This window comes from Schistocerca gregaria, chromosome 5, assembly GCF_023897955.1.
Source record: "Schistocerca gregaria isolate iqSchGreg1 chromosome 5, iqSchGreg1.2, whole genome shotgun sequence".
NCBI lineage: Eukaryota > Metazoa > Arthropoda > Insecta > Orthoptera > Acrididae > Schistocerca > Schistocerca gregaria.
Genome location: NC_064924.1, coordinates 273,577,459 through 273,594,162, shown reverse-complemented (window position 1 = coordinate 273,594,162; position 16,704 = coordinate 273,577,459). Strand labels below are relative to the sequence as shown.

General features: G+C 39.6%; 1 protein-coding gene across 3 annotated transcripts in view; it reads right to left on the bottom strand.

Moving 5' to 3' along the window:
- LOC126271947 (F-box/WD repeat-containing protein 9-like) overlaps nt 1-16,704 on the bottom strand; it is a 137,478-nt gene that overhangs the window by 81,422 nt on the left and 39,352 nt on the right. For all 3 annotated transcript variants that reach the window (XM_049974376.1, XM_049974377.1, XM_049974378.1), the window contains exons 3-5: nt 15,428-15,581; nt 9,475-9,620; nt 5,901-6,127 (exon numbers count right to left, since the gene is read on the bottom strand). In XM_049974376.1, the coding sequence (XP_049830333.1) occupies nt 5,901-6,127; nt 9,475-9,620; nt 15,428-15,581 (527 nt within the window). The remainder of the gene's footprint in view (nt 1-5,900; nt 6,128-9,474; nt 9,621-15,427; nt 15,582-16,704) is intronic.

Sequence of the window (16,704 nt, the reverse complement as noted above, 5' to 3'; positions counted from 1 at the left end):
TACATGGAGATTAGCAACTTTCCTTCTCATAATATTGGTAAGTTTAAATTATATGTTTAATTCTAATAGTCTATATTACAAATTATTTTATTTGTGAGGGAAAAAATGCACTATGTGTCCAATACCTGTAGTACAACATACTATCACACATAAAAAGGCCAATAAAGATATAAACAATGAGATGCATAGACAAAATAAAGGAATAATGTCTATATGTTGTTGTGATTAAAGAATTTCTGTGTAAATTCTAGAACTACTCAGCCTTCTACCATCTCGAACACACGATATTCAAAATAGGAGAGTGAGATGGTAGAATCCTACCCACTGCGCATCACATGTTTGTGTGTGCAGGTTTAAAATCAGTGGCGGGAAGAAAGCAGATGCAGCAGTCGAATGGCACCAACAAGTACCTATCGGGCAATCCATAGAGGTTTTAGTGCGTGTGTAAGGAAGAACCATGGCGTTTTTATGCCGCTCTGTGCTTATGGTGTCATTGACTATTGTTATGTGAAACGAGAAAAGTTGAAAAAGTACCCCCGACTCAGGCTTGGTAGAGGCAAGACATATTTTCTGATTCATTATAAGAAAGTCATGATAGTCAAGCCAGCTTTCTTTTAACTGCAACTCATTTTGTTTCTAAAGTTTGACGCTATGAGGTAATTACAGAACGTTGCAAATATATGCTGAAAGTGTGAATTATGTAGTGCATGAAGATCAAATACATCGTTAACTGACGAAGTTTGATTGTCCATGCAGTTTATAAGTACAAAGAGGCTTAAAAGTTCCTGTAGTTAGCTCTATTCAATGGAGAAGAAGTCAAGAGACTTTTCCAAAAGCACACATCACACATCAAAAGTCCAATAAATAAATATACTATAAGATGCATAGACAAAACAAAGAAATCATATCTGTATGTGTCATAATCTGTATATGTATTAGTATGTCAAACAATTGAAAGACCAGGATGGAATAACAAAAATATGGAAAGGATAGATAGCTAAACACCTTGCAGATGAGGCATTGAGTCACCTAATCAGCTTGTAGAGGAGGCATTGAGTCACAGACAGGCACAACAAAGGAGAATACTAACAATATTTAAGTTTTGGGACAAAATCCTCCCTCTGAAGTACAATACTCACATATTCACATAACAACTGCAGTCAGTCCTTAGAGCCCAGAGATTGCAGTCATGTCCGTGTGGGTTGTTGCTGATGTTGATATTGTTGTGTGAATGTGAGAGTTCTACTTCTGGTGAAGGCTTCATCTGAAAGCTTAAATATTGCTAGTATTTTTTTTTTTTTTTTTGTGCCTGTCTACGACGCAACGCTCCTCCATGTGGTGGAGGAGGAGGACATTAGTGTTTAACGTCCCGTCGACAACGAGGTCATTAGAGACGGAGCGCAAGCTCGGGTGAGGGAAGGATGGGGAAGGAAATCGGCCGTGCCTTTCAAAGGAACCATGCAGGCATTTGCCTGAAGCGATTTAGGGAAATCATGGAAAACCTAAATCAGGATGGCCGGAGTCGGGAATGAACCGTCGTCTTCCCGAATGCGAGTCCAGTGTGCTAACCACTGCGCCACCTCGCTCGGTCCTCCATGTGGTACGGACTAATATGTATCGTTCATATTTTTGTCTATTAACATAGCCCTTTTTATGTTTCACAGCTGCTGTCATTTTTGGCACAATTAGTGTGCCGAATTTTCATGCCCAGTTTCATTTGTTAGCTGCTTAAGATAAGTGGCATTTTATTGTTGCAAATATCAAACACTGTTGGGCTTCAGTAAATTAACAGACAAAGACTGGAGCATTTCGCAACTTTTTTATAGCTTCTTTGACAGCTACCAAGTAGTGCTAGGTCAGCATTCCCATTACTCCACTTATATAATTCAGTTTTTGTTTATGTGGTAATGGATTTCCTTCAAGAACCTCAATAGCAACTTCAAATACTAAGTGCAGTCTTGGAGTTGACTACCAACTGAGAAGCCATTTCTGGTTGTACTGCATGCCTGACCTACTACTCACAAACATACAGGCCTCCACTCTTAAGCTTTGCTAACAAATCTACTGCAAAGAATTTCACAGAACTGATGGCACCTACAGTTTACACCATTCATATAGTTCCAGACCAAGGGATACCAGCCCATTTTAGGAATGATTTCAACCTGCATTGAAGTGTCATGACACTCATACTTGCACTGACTTAGGAGCTGCACAATATGAATGGCTCACACGCATTTGTAACCAACAAAGCAGCTGAATAAAACTGCATAATCTGTAGGCAGATGGGCCTTCTGGAAGTATTTCAATTACTGATAAATATTAATGGTGTTTCCATACAACTAGTGAGAAGCAGATATCAGCATTTTGACACATTTGTTTATGTACAGTTGTCGTTGTTGTGGTCTTCAGTCCAGAGACTGGTTTGATGCAGCTCTCCATGCTACTCTATCCTGTGCAAGCTTCTTCATCTCCCAGTACCTACTGCAACCTACCTCCTTCTGAATCTGCTTAGTGTATTCATCTCTTGGTCTCCCTCTATGATTTTTACCCTCCACGCTGCCCTCCAATACTAAGTTGGTGATCTCTTGATGCCTCAGAACATGTCCTACCAACCAATCCCTCCTTCTAGTCAACTTGCACCACAAATTTCTCATTTCCCAAATTCTATTCAATACCTCCTCATTAGTGAAGTGATCTATCCATCTAAGCTTCAGCATTCTTCTGTAGCACCACATTTCGAAAGCTTCTATTCTCTTCTTGTCCAAACTATTTATCGTCTATGTTTCACTTACAAATACTTTCGGAAACGACTTCCTGACACTCAAATATATACTTGATGTTAACAAATTTCTCTTCTTCGGAAACGCTTTCCTTGCAACTGCTAGTCTACATTTTATATCCTCTCTACTACGACCATCATCAGTTATTTTGCTTCCCGAATACCAAAATTCACCTACTACTTTAAGTGTCTCATTACCTAATTTAATCCCTCAACACCACTCGACTTAATTTGACTACATTCCATTATCCTCATTTTGCTTTTGCTGATGTTTATCTTATATCCACCTTTTAAAACACTGTCCATTGCATTCAACTGCTCTTCCAGGTCATTTGCTGCCTCTGACACAATTATAATGTCATCGGCGAAGCTCAAAGTTTTTATTTCTTCTCCGTGGATTTTAATTCCTACTCCGAAATTTTCTTTTGTTTCCTTTACTGCTTGCTCAATATACAGCTTGAATAACATTGGGAGAGCCTACAACGCTGTCTCACTCTCTTCCCAACCGCTGCTTCCCTTTCATGTCCCTCGACTCATAACTGCCATCTGGTTTCAGTACAAATTGTAAATATCCTTTCGCTCCTTGTATTTTAACCCTGCCACCTTCAGAATTTGAAAGACAGTATTTCAGTCAACATTGTCAAAAGCTTTCACCCAGTCTACAAATGCTAGAAATAGATTTTGCCTTTCCTTAATCTATGTTCTAAGATAAGTTGTAGGGTCAGTATTGCTACAAGCGTTCCAACGTTTCTACGGAATCCAAACTGACCTTCCCCGAGATCAGCTTCTAACAGTTTTCCCATTCGTCTGTAAAGAATTCGCGTTAGTATTTTGCAGCTGTGACTTATTAAACTGATAGTTCGGTAATTTTCACATCTGTCAACACCTGCTTTCTTTGGGATTGGAATTATTATATTCTTCTTGAAGTCTGAGGGTATTTCGCCTGTCTCATACATCTTGCTCACCAGATGGTAGAGTTTTGTCATGACTGGCTCTCCCAAGGCCGTCAGTAGTTCTAATGGAATGTTGTCTACTCCCGGGGCCTTGTTTTGACTCAGGTCTTTCAGTGCTCTGTCAAACTCTTCACGCAGTATCGTATCTCCCATTTCATCTTCATCTGCATCCTCTTCCATTTCTAGAACATTGTCCTCAAGTACAGCGCCCTTGTATAAACCCTCTATATACTCCTTCCACCTGTCCGCCTTCCCTTCTTTGCTTAGAACTGGGTTTCCATCAGAGCTCTTGATATTCATACAAGTGGCTCTCTTTTCTCCAAAGGTCTCTTTAATTTTCCTGTAGGCAGTATCTATCTTACCCCTAGTGAGATATGCCTCTACATCCTTATATTTGTCCTCTAGCCACCCTGCTTAGCCATTTTGTACATCCTGTCAATCTCATTTTTGGGATTTTCATTCCTTTTTGCCTGCTTCATTTACTACATTTTTTTTATAATTTCTCCTTTCATCAATTAAATTCTATATATCTTCTGTTACCCGAGGATTTCTACTAGCCCTTGTCTTTTTACTTACTTGATCCTCTGCTGCCTTCACTATTTCATCCCACAAACCTACCCATTCTTCTTCCACTGTATTTCCTTCCCCCATTCCTGTCAATCGTTCCATAATGCTTTCCCTGAAACTCTGTACAACCTCTTGTTCTTTAAGTTTCTCCAGGTCCCATCTCTTTAAATTCCTACCTTTTTGCAGTTTCTTCAGTTTTAATCTACAGTTCATAACCAATAGATTGTGGTCAGAGTCCACATATGCCCCTGGAAATGTCTTACAATTTAAAACCTGGTTCCTAAATCTCTGTCTTACTATTATATAATCTGTTTGAAACCTTCCAGTATCTCCAGGCCTCTTCCATGTATACAACCTTCTTTCATGATTCTTGAACCAAGTGTAGCTGTGTTAAGTTATACTCTGTGCAAAATCCTACAAGGCAGCTTTCTCTTTCATTTCTTAGCCAGCCCCAATCCATATTCACCTACTACGTTTCCTTTCCTTCCTTTTCCTACTATCAAATTCCAGGCACCCATGACTATTAAATTTTCGTCTCCCTTCACTATCTGAATAATTTCTTTTATCTCATCATACATTTCATCAATCTCTTTATCCTCTGTGGGACTAGTTGGCATATAAACTTGTACCACTGTGGTAGGCATGGGCTTCGTGCCTATCTTGGCCACAATAATGCATTCACTATGCTGTTTGTAGAAGCATACACTCCTGCCCGGAGATCCGAATGGGGGACTATTTTACCCAAAAGGATGCCATCATCATTTAACCATACAGTAAAGCTGCAAGCCCTAGGAAAAATTACGGCTGTAGTTTCCCCCTGCTTTTAGTCGTTTGCTGTACCAGCACAGAATGGCCATTTTGGTTAGTGTTACAAGGCCAGATCAGTCAATCATTCAGACTGTTGCCCATGCAACTACTGAAAAGGCTGATGCCCCTCTTCAGGAACCACACATTTTTCTGGAAATGTTAGTTTCACTAAAATATTGCTACACTGAAATTTCATTACCCATTAAAATTATGTGCCATAGAAAGATCTCATCCAGAAACCTGCACTTTGCTGGAAGCCCTCCTCTAACCGACATAACAATTTATCTTGGGACAGTTCATAGCTTGAATCGGTGATTATCTCTCCTAGCATTGTTCCAGGCTCTAACAGAGGCTCTCCTGTAACTGCACACAGGTAATACTCCAGAAGTTATTTTCAGGGTGTTGGAGAGCAGTTGGTGGTAGTTTAAGTTTTGAATCAGTTTGTGAGGTACACTTGATGAGAAAAAGCACTGCCTCAGAGTGTGGGTGTCCAGGGCTATTCACTTACTTGCACATACCTTTTGTTACAGAATGTTCAATACTTAAACACATGTGTAATAATATCTCGTTTAATTTCTAAATCTTTGCTTGGACCTGCTCATTTGAGACAAATTGTTGCTTTTACTGTAATTAAAACTAAATTTAATCCTATTTTGAAAAGTGAAACCCTAGCTACTTATTTAATATACATTATTGAAACTGTTTTCCTGTCAGATTTTACATTATATGAGGAGTCAGCTGTAATTTAATTAGCACAATAATTTGGTTTTAGTAACAGTTGGAGAGACACTGACGCAGTAGATGACCGCTGCTCTAGAACTCTGTGTACGTCCCAGCACTTGACAGTGTAGTCCCAGGAACAAGAATACAATGTTCCAGGCTCTTTTGCATCAGGAAGCAGGGCCCAGATCCATCCAGAATGAGCATCCTGTCGCAGGTAGCCATTTACAGATCCAGTTGATGTAAGATCCCATAGTGCCAAGCTCCTGTCTCTCGACCCAGAGACACATAGCTGTCCACCCTGTTCAAAATGTTATCTTCATGTTAGTTTCTTCACTGCACTGAAGTTTATACATAAAAAATTAAAGCAGGGATACAAATTTAAAAATTACTTTGTGTGGCCTTCATGATGAGGTACAGATAAAAAGTTACAGCAAAATGTTGCTACAATCATTACAAATGTCAACAAAGAAGAGAAAAGAGGATGGGAACCATGCCATTCCACAAAATACAGATTATCTTGAAAGGTTATGAAATAATACAAAATGATTTTCCCACTTTTCAAGTCCACAGAATCAGATTAAAAACTGGAAATTATAAACATATAAGAACTTTATTTGGGAATGGCTGTGTGCTGCATATGGTGGAGTAAAGAACAGGCATCTGCTTGAATTCCTAAGGGACCAAACTGCTGAGGTCATCGGTCCCTAGACTTACACACTACTTAAATTAACTTAAGTTTGCTCAGAACAACACACACACCCATGCCTGCTGGAGGACTCGAACCTCCAGCAGGAGGGGCGGCGCAGTCCATGACATGGCACCTCAAACCACGCAGTCACTCCACGTGGCTGAAGAATAAGACATTAAGCAAACAGAGAGGAAGAAAAAGAATGAAGGAAGCGTATGAAAGAAAATCACAGGTGGTTTGAATTCCAGAGTTAAGGAAAGTAGCTTTCAGATACTCCACAAACAGAATGACCTAACCTAAGTTAATGTAAGGAACTTGGTCATAAAAGGAATTTTAAAATCAGAATAACTAATTATTTTCCAATGTCTTTATGTAGCCTTTGCTGTTTAGAATGTGTTTAATACTCAGCTATGTTCCTTTTACTTCTACTGATCTTTCTAAACAATAAACTAATTATCTGCAAATCAGACTGCTCTACAAAATCTGCAGATGTATCATACTGAACTTTGTAATGTTCTCCTGGTCCCTTAACTGTATCACAAGCAGTTGTTATCTCCATTACAGATCCACAGTGCTCCCTAAGTTATGCAATGATACATAAATACACAAATCTCTTGTACACGCTCCATTTACACACTTCACAATAAGGAGACGAGTAGAAAATACAGATACCACTCAGTGTAACAAACTTTGAGGGATTGGAGGATCAAATACAGGAAACCACACCCTGAATCATCATTCAACGCCACTACAGAGAGTTGAAGCAATTGGTGACAAGTGTTCCTTCCACTTACAACAGCTCCACTGGTCTGAAGATAGTCTACATACGACTGAAACCAGTTAGCATACCATTAAAATAAAAAGCATTTGCAATCTTGAAATTGTGTTACAAGATTGCTGATGTTCCAATTATGAGTTCAAAAATTATTAAAAATCTTAGTGATGAGTTGACAAAACACCACTGCTAAATTCTTAGTTAACAATACTGACTGGGAGCCATTCATTCCTTTGTCTATGTGGGGATGAGATTACATCAGATGGAGGAGCAAAGGATATTGCAACCTGAATCTGCCAGCAAAGGCTGTTTCTAACAAGTAAAGAACCCTCTCCACACTCATGTGCATAAACAAACATATCAGGAAAGACATCATATGATGTTTGTTTGGAGTGAGCTGCTGTATGGAAGTGAAACATGAATACTTGAAGAAGCAGAAAAAGACATAATAACAGCCCTCACAATGTGGTGTTACTGTAGAGTGCTAAAGACTGTGTGGGTAGACAAGGTATCAAATGATAATGTGCTTCACAGAGCGGAGGAGAAGCCATACTTTGGAAGCTTATCCTATGCAGAAGGGATAATTGGGTCAGTCATTTGCTAACACATGTGCTGTCATTACAAGTATTACTGAAGGGGTATAGAGGCAAAAAACACCCCAGATAGGCTGAGATTAGGACACATGCCCACATCATCGAAGATATCAGCTGCATCACCTATACCACTTTCACAAGGAAGACCAATGACAGAAAAATATGGCAAGCTGCTGTCAGATGACCTGATGGCTGAAGACCTATGAAGAGAAAATACCAAAGATAGAATGACCATAGCCAATTTACAGCCAACAACCTTGCTTTCAAGCACTCACACTTTCCTCTACTGTTCCAGAATTCCAAAAACACACACACACACACACACACACACACACACACACACACACACACACACACACACACACACAGAGAGAGAGAGAGAGAGAGAGAGAGAGAGAGAGAGAGAGAGAGAGAGAGAGTTTTGTGAATATTATCAGCATTTATCCACGTTATTTCTCCATGCTATGATGCATAGTCACTTGCTCCACTTTTCTTACCTTCCTATACTTCCTTTACTCCCTCCCAGCCAGGAAGGATGAGGTGTGTGTACATTTCCTGAAAAAACTGAGATATCATACCTAAAAAATTACTGTGATTTTCTAATTGATTGTATGTGATATGTTCCGACTGTCATTTGAGATAAAAGCAGATTTTTCAAACTGTAGATGAAAAAAATCTTCAATATGGTGTTTGTGACAGAAGAAAAACAGAAGGTATAGGAAGCAAGATGACACCATAAGAAGTCCCAGTTAAATTAACGTTCAACAGGAGAGGGAGAAGAGCATCTCATAGCACTAACGACTTTTGTCTCCTCTTGGCTGAGTTATACTGGTCATAAGCAGTAGCCTGACTGAAGTTTTTTAAACATCAATAATTTATACGGGATGGCATTCATATAGTTAACACACTGTGAAATACAAAGTATTTTAAAATTTGTGATTTATAAAACTCAATGATATTAAATTTCAGTGCTACGTTAAAAACAGAATTCCCTGAGATTTTATGAAATATTTGAAATTCCCCAAGATTTGCCTGATTTCCCCAGCTAAAACGTAATGCCCTGAGAATTCCATTCTTCAGATATTCCAAAAGAATCACTATCCTGTATCAGATGATATATTTCTTACAGAAGACAAGTTGTGTCATTAAGAAGAGAAAAACGAACATTACATCGTTGAGTATGAAAACACACACACTAACGCACACACACACTAGTATGTAAAATACAATGCTCTCACCTGTTGGCCAAGGATGTATAGAAGGGGTGGATGATTGAAATGGATTGGAGGAGGGGGTATGAGATTGAACCATGTGCTTTGCAATGGATCTGAGTGTGTACAGAATAAATTAAAATCCATCCAACACATCAGAAAATAATAAATTGTACTACAATACATACTGCCATATTTAAGTCTCAGATTCAAATTTCCATATCCTAGTAGCTTTGTTTCCAAATTATGAAATTCTTACTGGTCAGATCAGCTCTGAGCAACTAGTCCATGCAGTGACTTCATAGATGACAATAAAATTCACAGGGTTTCTGAATTTTGTCTTATAGTTATAACTATGTTTACATCACAGTCACTTACATGAATCAGAGCAACTGAGTCAACAGCAGCAATATGTACATAATCTGCAGGTTCCAACTGCAGCATTGTTTCATGCCGATGGGTCCAGTAGAAACGTTCAGATTCCAGTGAAACACATGCCCGTTGCCAGTCAATAGCATCCTCATCTACCAAGAAAGTGAGATCTCATGAGAACTTTTATACTCAAGAATATGACTACAACAAACATGTCAGTGAAGATAAGCAAAGAATGACTACAACAAACCAGTAAAAGTATAATATTTACAGCATATGTACTAATGTTGGATGTGGAAGATATTTATTTTTTCCTGCTTTACTTTGACCTGCCTAGCAAAGTACTATCACATTTTGAATAGAAAAATTGTGTTTTTGCATACTACCCCTTTACACATTTTCACCAACGTTATATATTACTTTACCCTGGAGATGTTTGCACACATAAAATGTGTTACTGAAGTCATTATTCTCGCTCTTGCAATTCTTTTCGCTATTGACATCTTCCCTTCCTCAATGCTCTTCCTCTCATTCAAATTTGACCACAGCCATGGCTCCAGCGCGCGCGCGCGTGTGCGTGTGTGTGTGTGTGTGTGTGTGTGTGTGTGTGTGTGTGTGTGTGTGTGTGTGTGTGTGTGTGTGTGTGTGTGATTTTCCTTCCTCTTTCTCTTTTTTCCAGTTGAGCAATATCCAACTTCTAGTGCACTTATCTCTAGCTGTTAGTTTTTATTACTCCTTACTCATTTTCTACAGAGGTGCCCACGGTACAGGGCTAACAACTTTGACTACTAATCAAAACATCCTGTGTCCTGGGTTTGATCTCAATCAGTAAATTTTGAATAAAAACCAATAGCAATGGTGGAGAAAGACTTTCGATAAAAGGAGTTATCCTCGTTCTGCCAATGAGCTTGTCAAAGAAGGTGGAGAAGCACCCTTTTGTGCCTGGTGTGGGAAACTGCCCCTCAAGGGTTGAAAAATCATCAATGATCAATAGCATAAGGATGCAGCAGGCAATGGAAACCAGTGCATTAAAGATACATAATTTGTATCCTCAGGGCATGTAGCCTGTAATTGAAAATGTGTTGGTTGAAGATTCTGTATTACTTCCTCATTTGGATGGTGGGAAGGGATGCCAAGGAGCAAATAACCATAAGAAAAAAATTCAATAATGAATGAAAGGCTAACAGTCTATGAGTCGGAATGTCGAACATCAGAAGTCTTAATGTGGTAGAACAGCCAGAAAATCTGAAAAGGGAAATGCAAAGGCTCAGATATAGGGAGGACAGTGAAATAAAATTTAAAAAAGATAATGATTTCTGATCAAGTGAGTAAAGGGTAAGGATATGTCATCAAACAACTTTCAGCCATCTAATTTCCAACTTTATTTTATTTGGCAACCAGTTTTGGTGGTTTATCATGCCATCTTCAGACCCCTGATCGACATGGTAGGAAGAATCCACCTTGGTTCTGGTCAAAACAGGGGCCAGCATTCAGAGATAGTTGAAGTGATTGCTATAGCAAGAAGAAATCTAGAGGTACCAGTACTTGAATACTAGCCCCTGCTTTGACCTTAACCAAGGTGGAATCTTTCTACACATTGGTCAGGGCCCTGAAGATGGCATGGTAAATTGCCGAAACTGGCAGCCAAATACAACAAGTTTGGAAATTAGATGGCTGAGAGGTGTTTGATTTGACATCCTGTAGCGAACAGCTGAGGCTCGTAAACATCTCTGAAAAGATGGACATACAGATAGTCAATGGCAGAGCAGAAAGGAGTGTAGTGAGACTGGGATTCATTAGAAACTGGAGTAGATTACTATGAACAGTTCAAGGACCTGACTGTTCTCATCAAAATCAACAAGAAACCAACAAAAACAACAGTCATTTAGATGTACATGCTGATTTAATACATGGAAGATGAAGAGAAAGAAAAAGTATGTGAGGAGATTCAACAGCCAATTTAGTATGTAAAGGGAAGTGAAAATCGAATCATCATGGGTGATTGCAATGTTGTGGCAGGAGAAGGAACAGAAGACACATTATGGGAGAATATGGGCGTTATGGCACAAAAATAAGAGAGAAGAAAGGCTAACAGAGAACTGTGAAAGGAGACTGCAAAGAATCCTTGAGTAACAGAAGAAATACTTCAATCAACAGATGAAAGTGCAAAAAGTTCAAGAAAAGAGAAGCATACAACAAAGTGAGGCACTTGGGAATGATACTAATAGGAAGCACAAAGAAGTGAAGTGATATGATTGCAGGAAAAATATGAAGAAATAGAAAAAAAGATGGTCATCGCAAGGTATGAATACTGAAAAGGAAAAGCATTTTTCTGTGAAACTTAAGCAGAAAGTGTCAACATTATGGGCACAAGAGAAATAACACTGTTAAATGTAGAGGAGAGAGTGGATAGGTAGAAACAGTACACTGAAGGGCTTGATGAGAGGGAGAAACTGCATGATGTGATAAAAGAAGAAATGGGGTTCACTACTGAAGTCAGAATTTAACAGAGTTTTGTAAGACTTGTGAGCAAACAAGGCAGAACAAAAACAGCATTCCTTCAGAATATCTGAAATCATTTGGGGAAGTGGAAACCAAACAACTATTCAAGTTGGCATGTAGAATCGAAGTGACTGGAGATATACCATCAGACTATTGGAAAAATATCATCCACACACTCCCAAAATAGCAAAGTGCTGATAAAAGGGAGAACTATTGCATACTCAGCTCGACAGCTCAAGTGTCCAACCCAACTTGCTAGCAGGAATAATATACAAAAGAATAAAAAAAGAAAACTGAGTATCTGTTAGATGATGATTAGTTTGCCTGTAGGAAAGGTAATAGCTCCACAGTAGCAGTTCTGAGTGCTTGATAATGGAAGTACAATTTCAGAAAAATCAAGATGACTTCATAGGATTTGTTAACCTACAAAAGGCATCGTGCAAGACATTTGAAATTAGCAGGTGACCTGGGAGGAGTTGGGAGGAGGGGCACAGAGGGGTGAAGCGGAGTGGTGAGGGAGTGGGGGGTGGAGGGAGGAAGCTCCACACTAGCAACCTCACATTTATTGTGTGATCCGTCCTGACACAATTGCAGAGTGATAGAGTGATGCAACATCTTGTTGTAGTTACAGTTTTTCTGCATGCTGCTGTAGATAAACAAAAACATGCACACACCTGAATTGCAGGGAAAAACACACACACACACACACACACACACACACACACACACACACACACACACACACACACACACACAGAGAGAGAGAGAGAGAGAGAGAGAGAGAGAGAGAGAGAGCACAAGACTACCTCCACCAGCAGTTTGAAAAGTGCCATGTTGATAAGCGAGGTGCAGCCCCTCACATAATTTTCAACATATTCACGTCCTGTTTAGCAGTATCTGCCAATGTGTACCACGAATTAACATTGTAGGAGACCTTCATCCACACTTTGCACATTAAATGACAGTCTTTTTGTTGCCATAATACTGTCTGTACCCTGTGTTCACCAAAGGCACACATGTAAAGCATTAGCTTCTGTATATTATAGTAAGATGATGATGCTGGATGCCACATGCTCATTGGTTGTTGCTGTTCAACAGTGAAATGGCAAGCAATTTGCTTTAATGTAGGCCACATATCTACTGATAAAACCGACAATAATTATGACATGTCATTGCCTATGACAGTATCGGTATCAATCTTGACACTGTGGCATGCGAAAAACGCTTTGTCTAGATTACCTCAGAGATGAAGGATAGTCATAGTCAAATGTACTGATACAGCATGTCTTGCCTACCCTGAATTCTACTACTGTATGACAATTGATATAAGTCATGTAGTGTGCTGAATCGGTAGGTAGCAAAAATGCTCTGTCTCTCCAAGGCCATAGCTATACCGAATTCAACTGCTCATGAGTATAACTGCACCTCAGCTGGTATATGATGTAGCTGCTTTCACACGTTGCAATATATTTGAGTGGAAGGAAATGACTGTGAGATATGATTTATGGGGCACAGGACTGGGATCAGTAATGGCACAGAGACAGACTACAATACAGCACAATTTGGTTAGCAACGAGGGAAGGATTTTCATTGTGATTTCTTCTCAGGGTTTGTCGACAGTTTCTTGATGCACTAGTGATAAGGGGAGTACTGGTCAGTAGGTGGCTCAAGTGGCAATGGAGTTGTTGAGGAAGAAATGACAGGGAAACACGTTTCTGGATGGGGTATTATCTTAAAGGCTTTGGTAAGGTTACTAGAACATTTAGAAATCTCCTGATTGTCACAGCAAATACAGTGTCCACAGGTGTCAATGCTACAGGGGAGGTATTTCTTTACTTGTAACAGGTGGCATCTGTCAAAATGGGGGTATTATTGCTGGTTCAAGTATCTGACATGGACAGAATTTTTTTGGAGCCCTCACAGAAGTGACAACAATAATCCAGGAAAGGACTAGGTGAAATGAATATGGATGGAAGTGACATGATTCTGAAGAGAATTTAAAATTGGTGGATAGCAAGGAAGTAGAAGTGACTTGCTTACAGGTTGGCATAGGTAAGTGCTAAGACAGTATCCTTGGCATTTCCCCACGTAAGTTGGTAAATATGGCACTTAATGAAGAAATGATTATGTCTCAGAATGTCATTGACCAAAACAAAGAAAGGATTAGGAAGAAAGTAACAAGTTTGGTGTCAGGACAATAGTGGGAGAGGTAGTGTTTCATGGCATCCTGGTCACACGTAGTCCCTTGTCTGGGCATGGGGGATGTCCGTACTCAATGACAAGCAAAGAGCCTGGCTGTAATGTTATAGAACCCACAGTGATGATGGTGGTGGAGGAAGTGATAAGCATCTTGCATGTACAAAGTGAGGCAGCAGACAACTTGTTGGAGTTAACGGTAAACCAAGCCACAGGATCAATCACTACTCTATAGTGCCTCTCCATCTGTCTTTCGTTCCACCCTCCTTTCCAACTTCAGATCTTGTGACTATTACTACAGCTAATTCTCTTTTTTTCACCGCTAATGGGAGACACTACCTACAACACACTTCTGGTATTCACTGTAGAGCTTTTGGAAACTGTCAGCTAACATTTTGTGGAATCGCTTGAAGCACCATAGTCTCTTGTTATTGTATATCTGCACAATTATGAGAAATGAGACCTCGTGCTACCAATACGATCTGGAGACCAAGTGACAGTCAATGATACGGTGTTCATTGTCTTTGCCGGCCCCCCAAAAATGTTGGCTTACAAAACCCAAGATTAAGATGATCTTGATCACTTTTTCAACAGCAAGGGCTTGATCCACCATGTATTTCTACATGATGGAGGTGAGGAAGGTGATGGTACACAACATCATTGACTGTCGAACGATCTCCAGCTCGTATTACTAGCACAAGGTCTCATCTCTTGTAACGATGTGGATATTCCTCAACATGTGACCATGGTGCTTTGAGCAATTCTGAATGAAGCATTTGCTGACAGTTTCCGACACCTTTACAACCAATAGCAGAAGTGTGTTATAGCTAATGGCGATTTCTTTGAAGGCCAGTATGGTATTTTGTTTGTAAACTGTGTTTCTTCAGAAGCTATATGTTTTAAGTTCTATGTATACTGGCCTCTGCTTAGCCTAAATTGGCTATCTAAGGATCACTACGACCTAGCAATCATTATGACAGTTATTCTATGTTTTTATTTTGTTGTTTAAACTATATATTTTTCATGAAGCCACTGTGCCTACCATGTCATTCATCCAGCCATTTGACATATTACTGTTGTTATTCTCGTCAATACTACTACTATTGCTACTACTACTATCTTTATTTTATCATCATCATCATCATCATCATCATTACTATCACCATTATTACTATATGGCTCCTGTGTGCCGCAAAACCTATGATTTCATACAGAAAGTGAACATATTTTTGAAGTAATAAAATTTTCATGTTGTACTTACTACCAATTGCAGGATAGCTATATTTCATCCTTTTCTTCACTCTATACTTCCACATGTTTGGATCAACCAATATAGCATGAAATTGTCTACATACTAAGCTCACTGATGATACGAGGAACTTGGCGTCCAAGAAAGAGAATATTTTTAAAAGAATCTGTAGGAAAAGAAGGTTAAGGTTAATTATTTTTTCTCATCTTCACTGTGAATTAAGCTGTTAACTTAAAGCAGAGTTCATCATCAATACAGGCACAGGTTATAAGGAGACTTCACATAAATTTGTTCTGATCAAAATAACAAATACATACATCTTCATCTTTAACAATAATTACATAGCAATCATCTTAACACAACTTTTGCTTCAAATCTGGCTGCTTTCAGCAACATATTTTGTTATATACACTACTGGCCATTAAAATTGCCACACCAAGAAGAAATGCAGATGATAAACAGGTATTCATTGGACAAATATATTACACTAGAACTGACATGTGATTACATTTTCACACAATTTGGGTGCATAGATCCTGAGAAATCAGTACCCAGAACAACCACCTCTGGCCGTAATAACGGCCTTGATATGCCTGAGCATTGAGTCAAACAGAGCTTGGATGGCGTGTACAGGTACAGCTGCCCATGCAGCTTTAACACGATACCACAGTTCATCAAGAGTAGTGACTGGTGTATTGTGATGAGAAAGTAGCTCGGCCACCATTGACCAGATGTTTTCAGTTGATGAGAGATCTGGAGAATGTGCTGGCCAGGGCAGCAGTCGAACATTTTCTGTATCCAGAAAGGCCCGTACAGGACCTGCAACATGCGGTCGTGCATTATCGTGCTGGAATGTTGGGTTTTGCAAGGATTGAATGAATGGTAAAGCCACGGGTTGTAACACATCTGAAATGTAACGTCCACTGTTCAAAGTGCCGTCAATGCGAACAAGAGGTGACCGAGACGTGTAACCAATGGCACCCCACACCATCACACCAGGTGATACGCCAGTATGGCGATGATGAATACACGCTTCCAATGTGCGTTCATCGCGATGTCGCCAAACACGAATGCGACCATCATGATGCTGTAAACAGAACCTGGATTCATCCAAAAATAACAAGTTTTGCCATTCGTGCAGCCAGGTTCGTTGTGGAGTACACCATCGCAGGTGCTCCTGTCTGTGATGCAGCGTCAAGGGTAACCACAGCCATGGTCTCCGAGCTGATAGTCCATGTTGCTGCAAATGTTGTCGAACTGTTCGTGCAGATGGTTGTCTTGCAAACGTC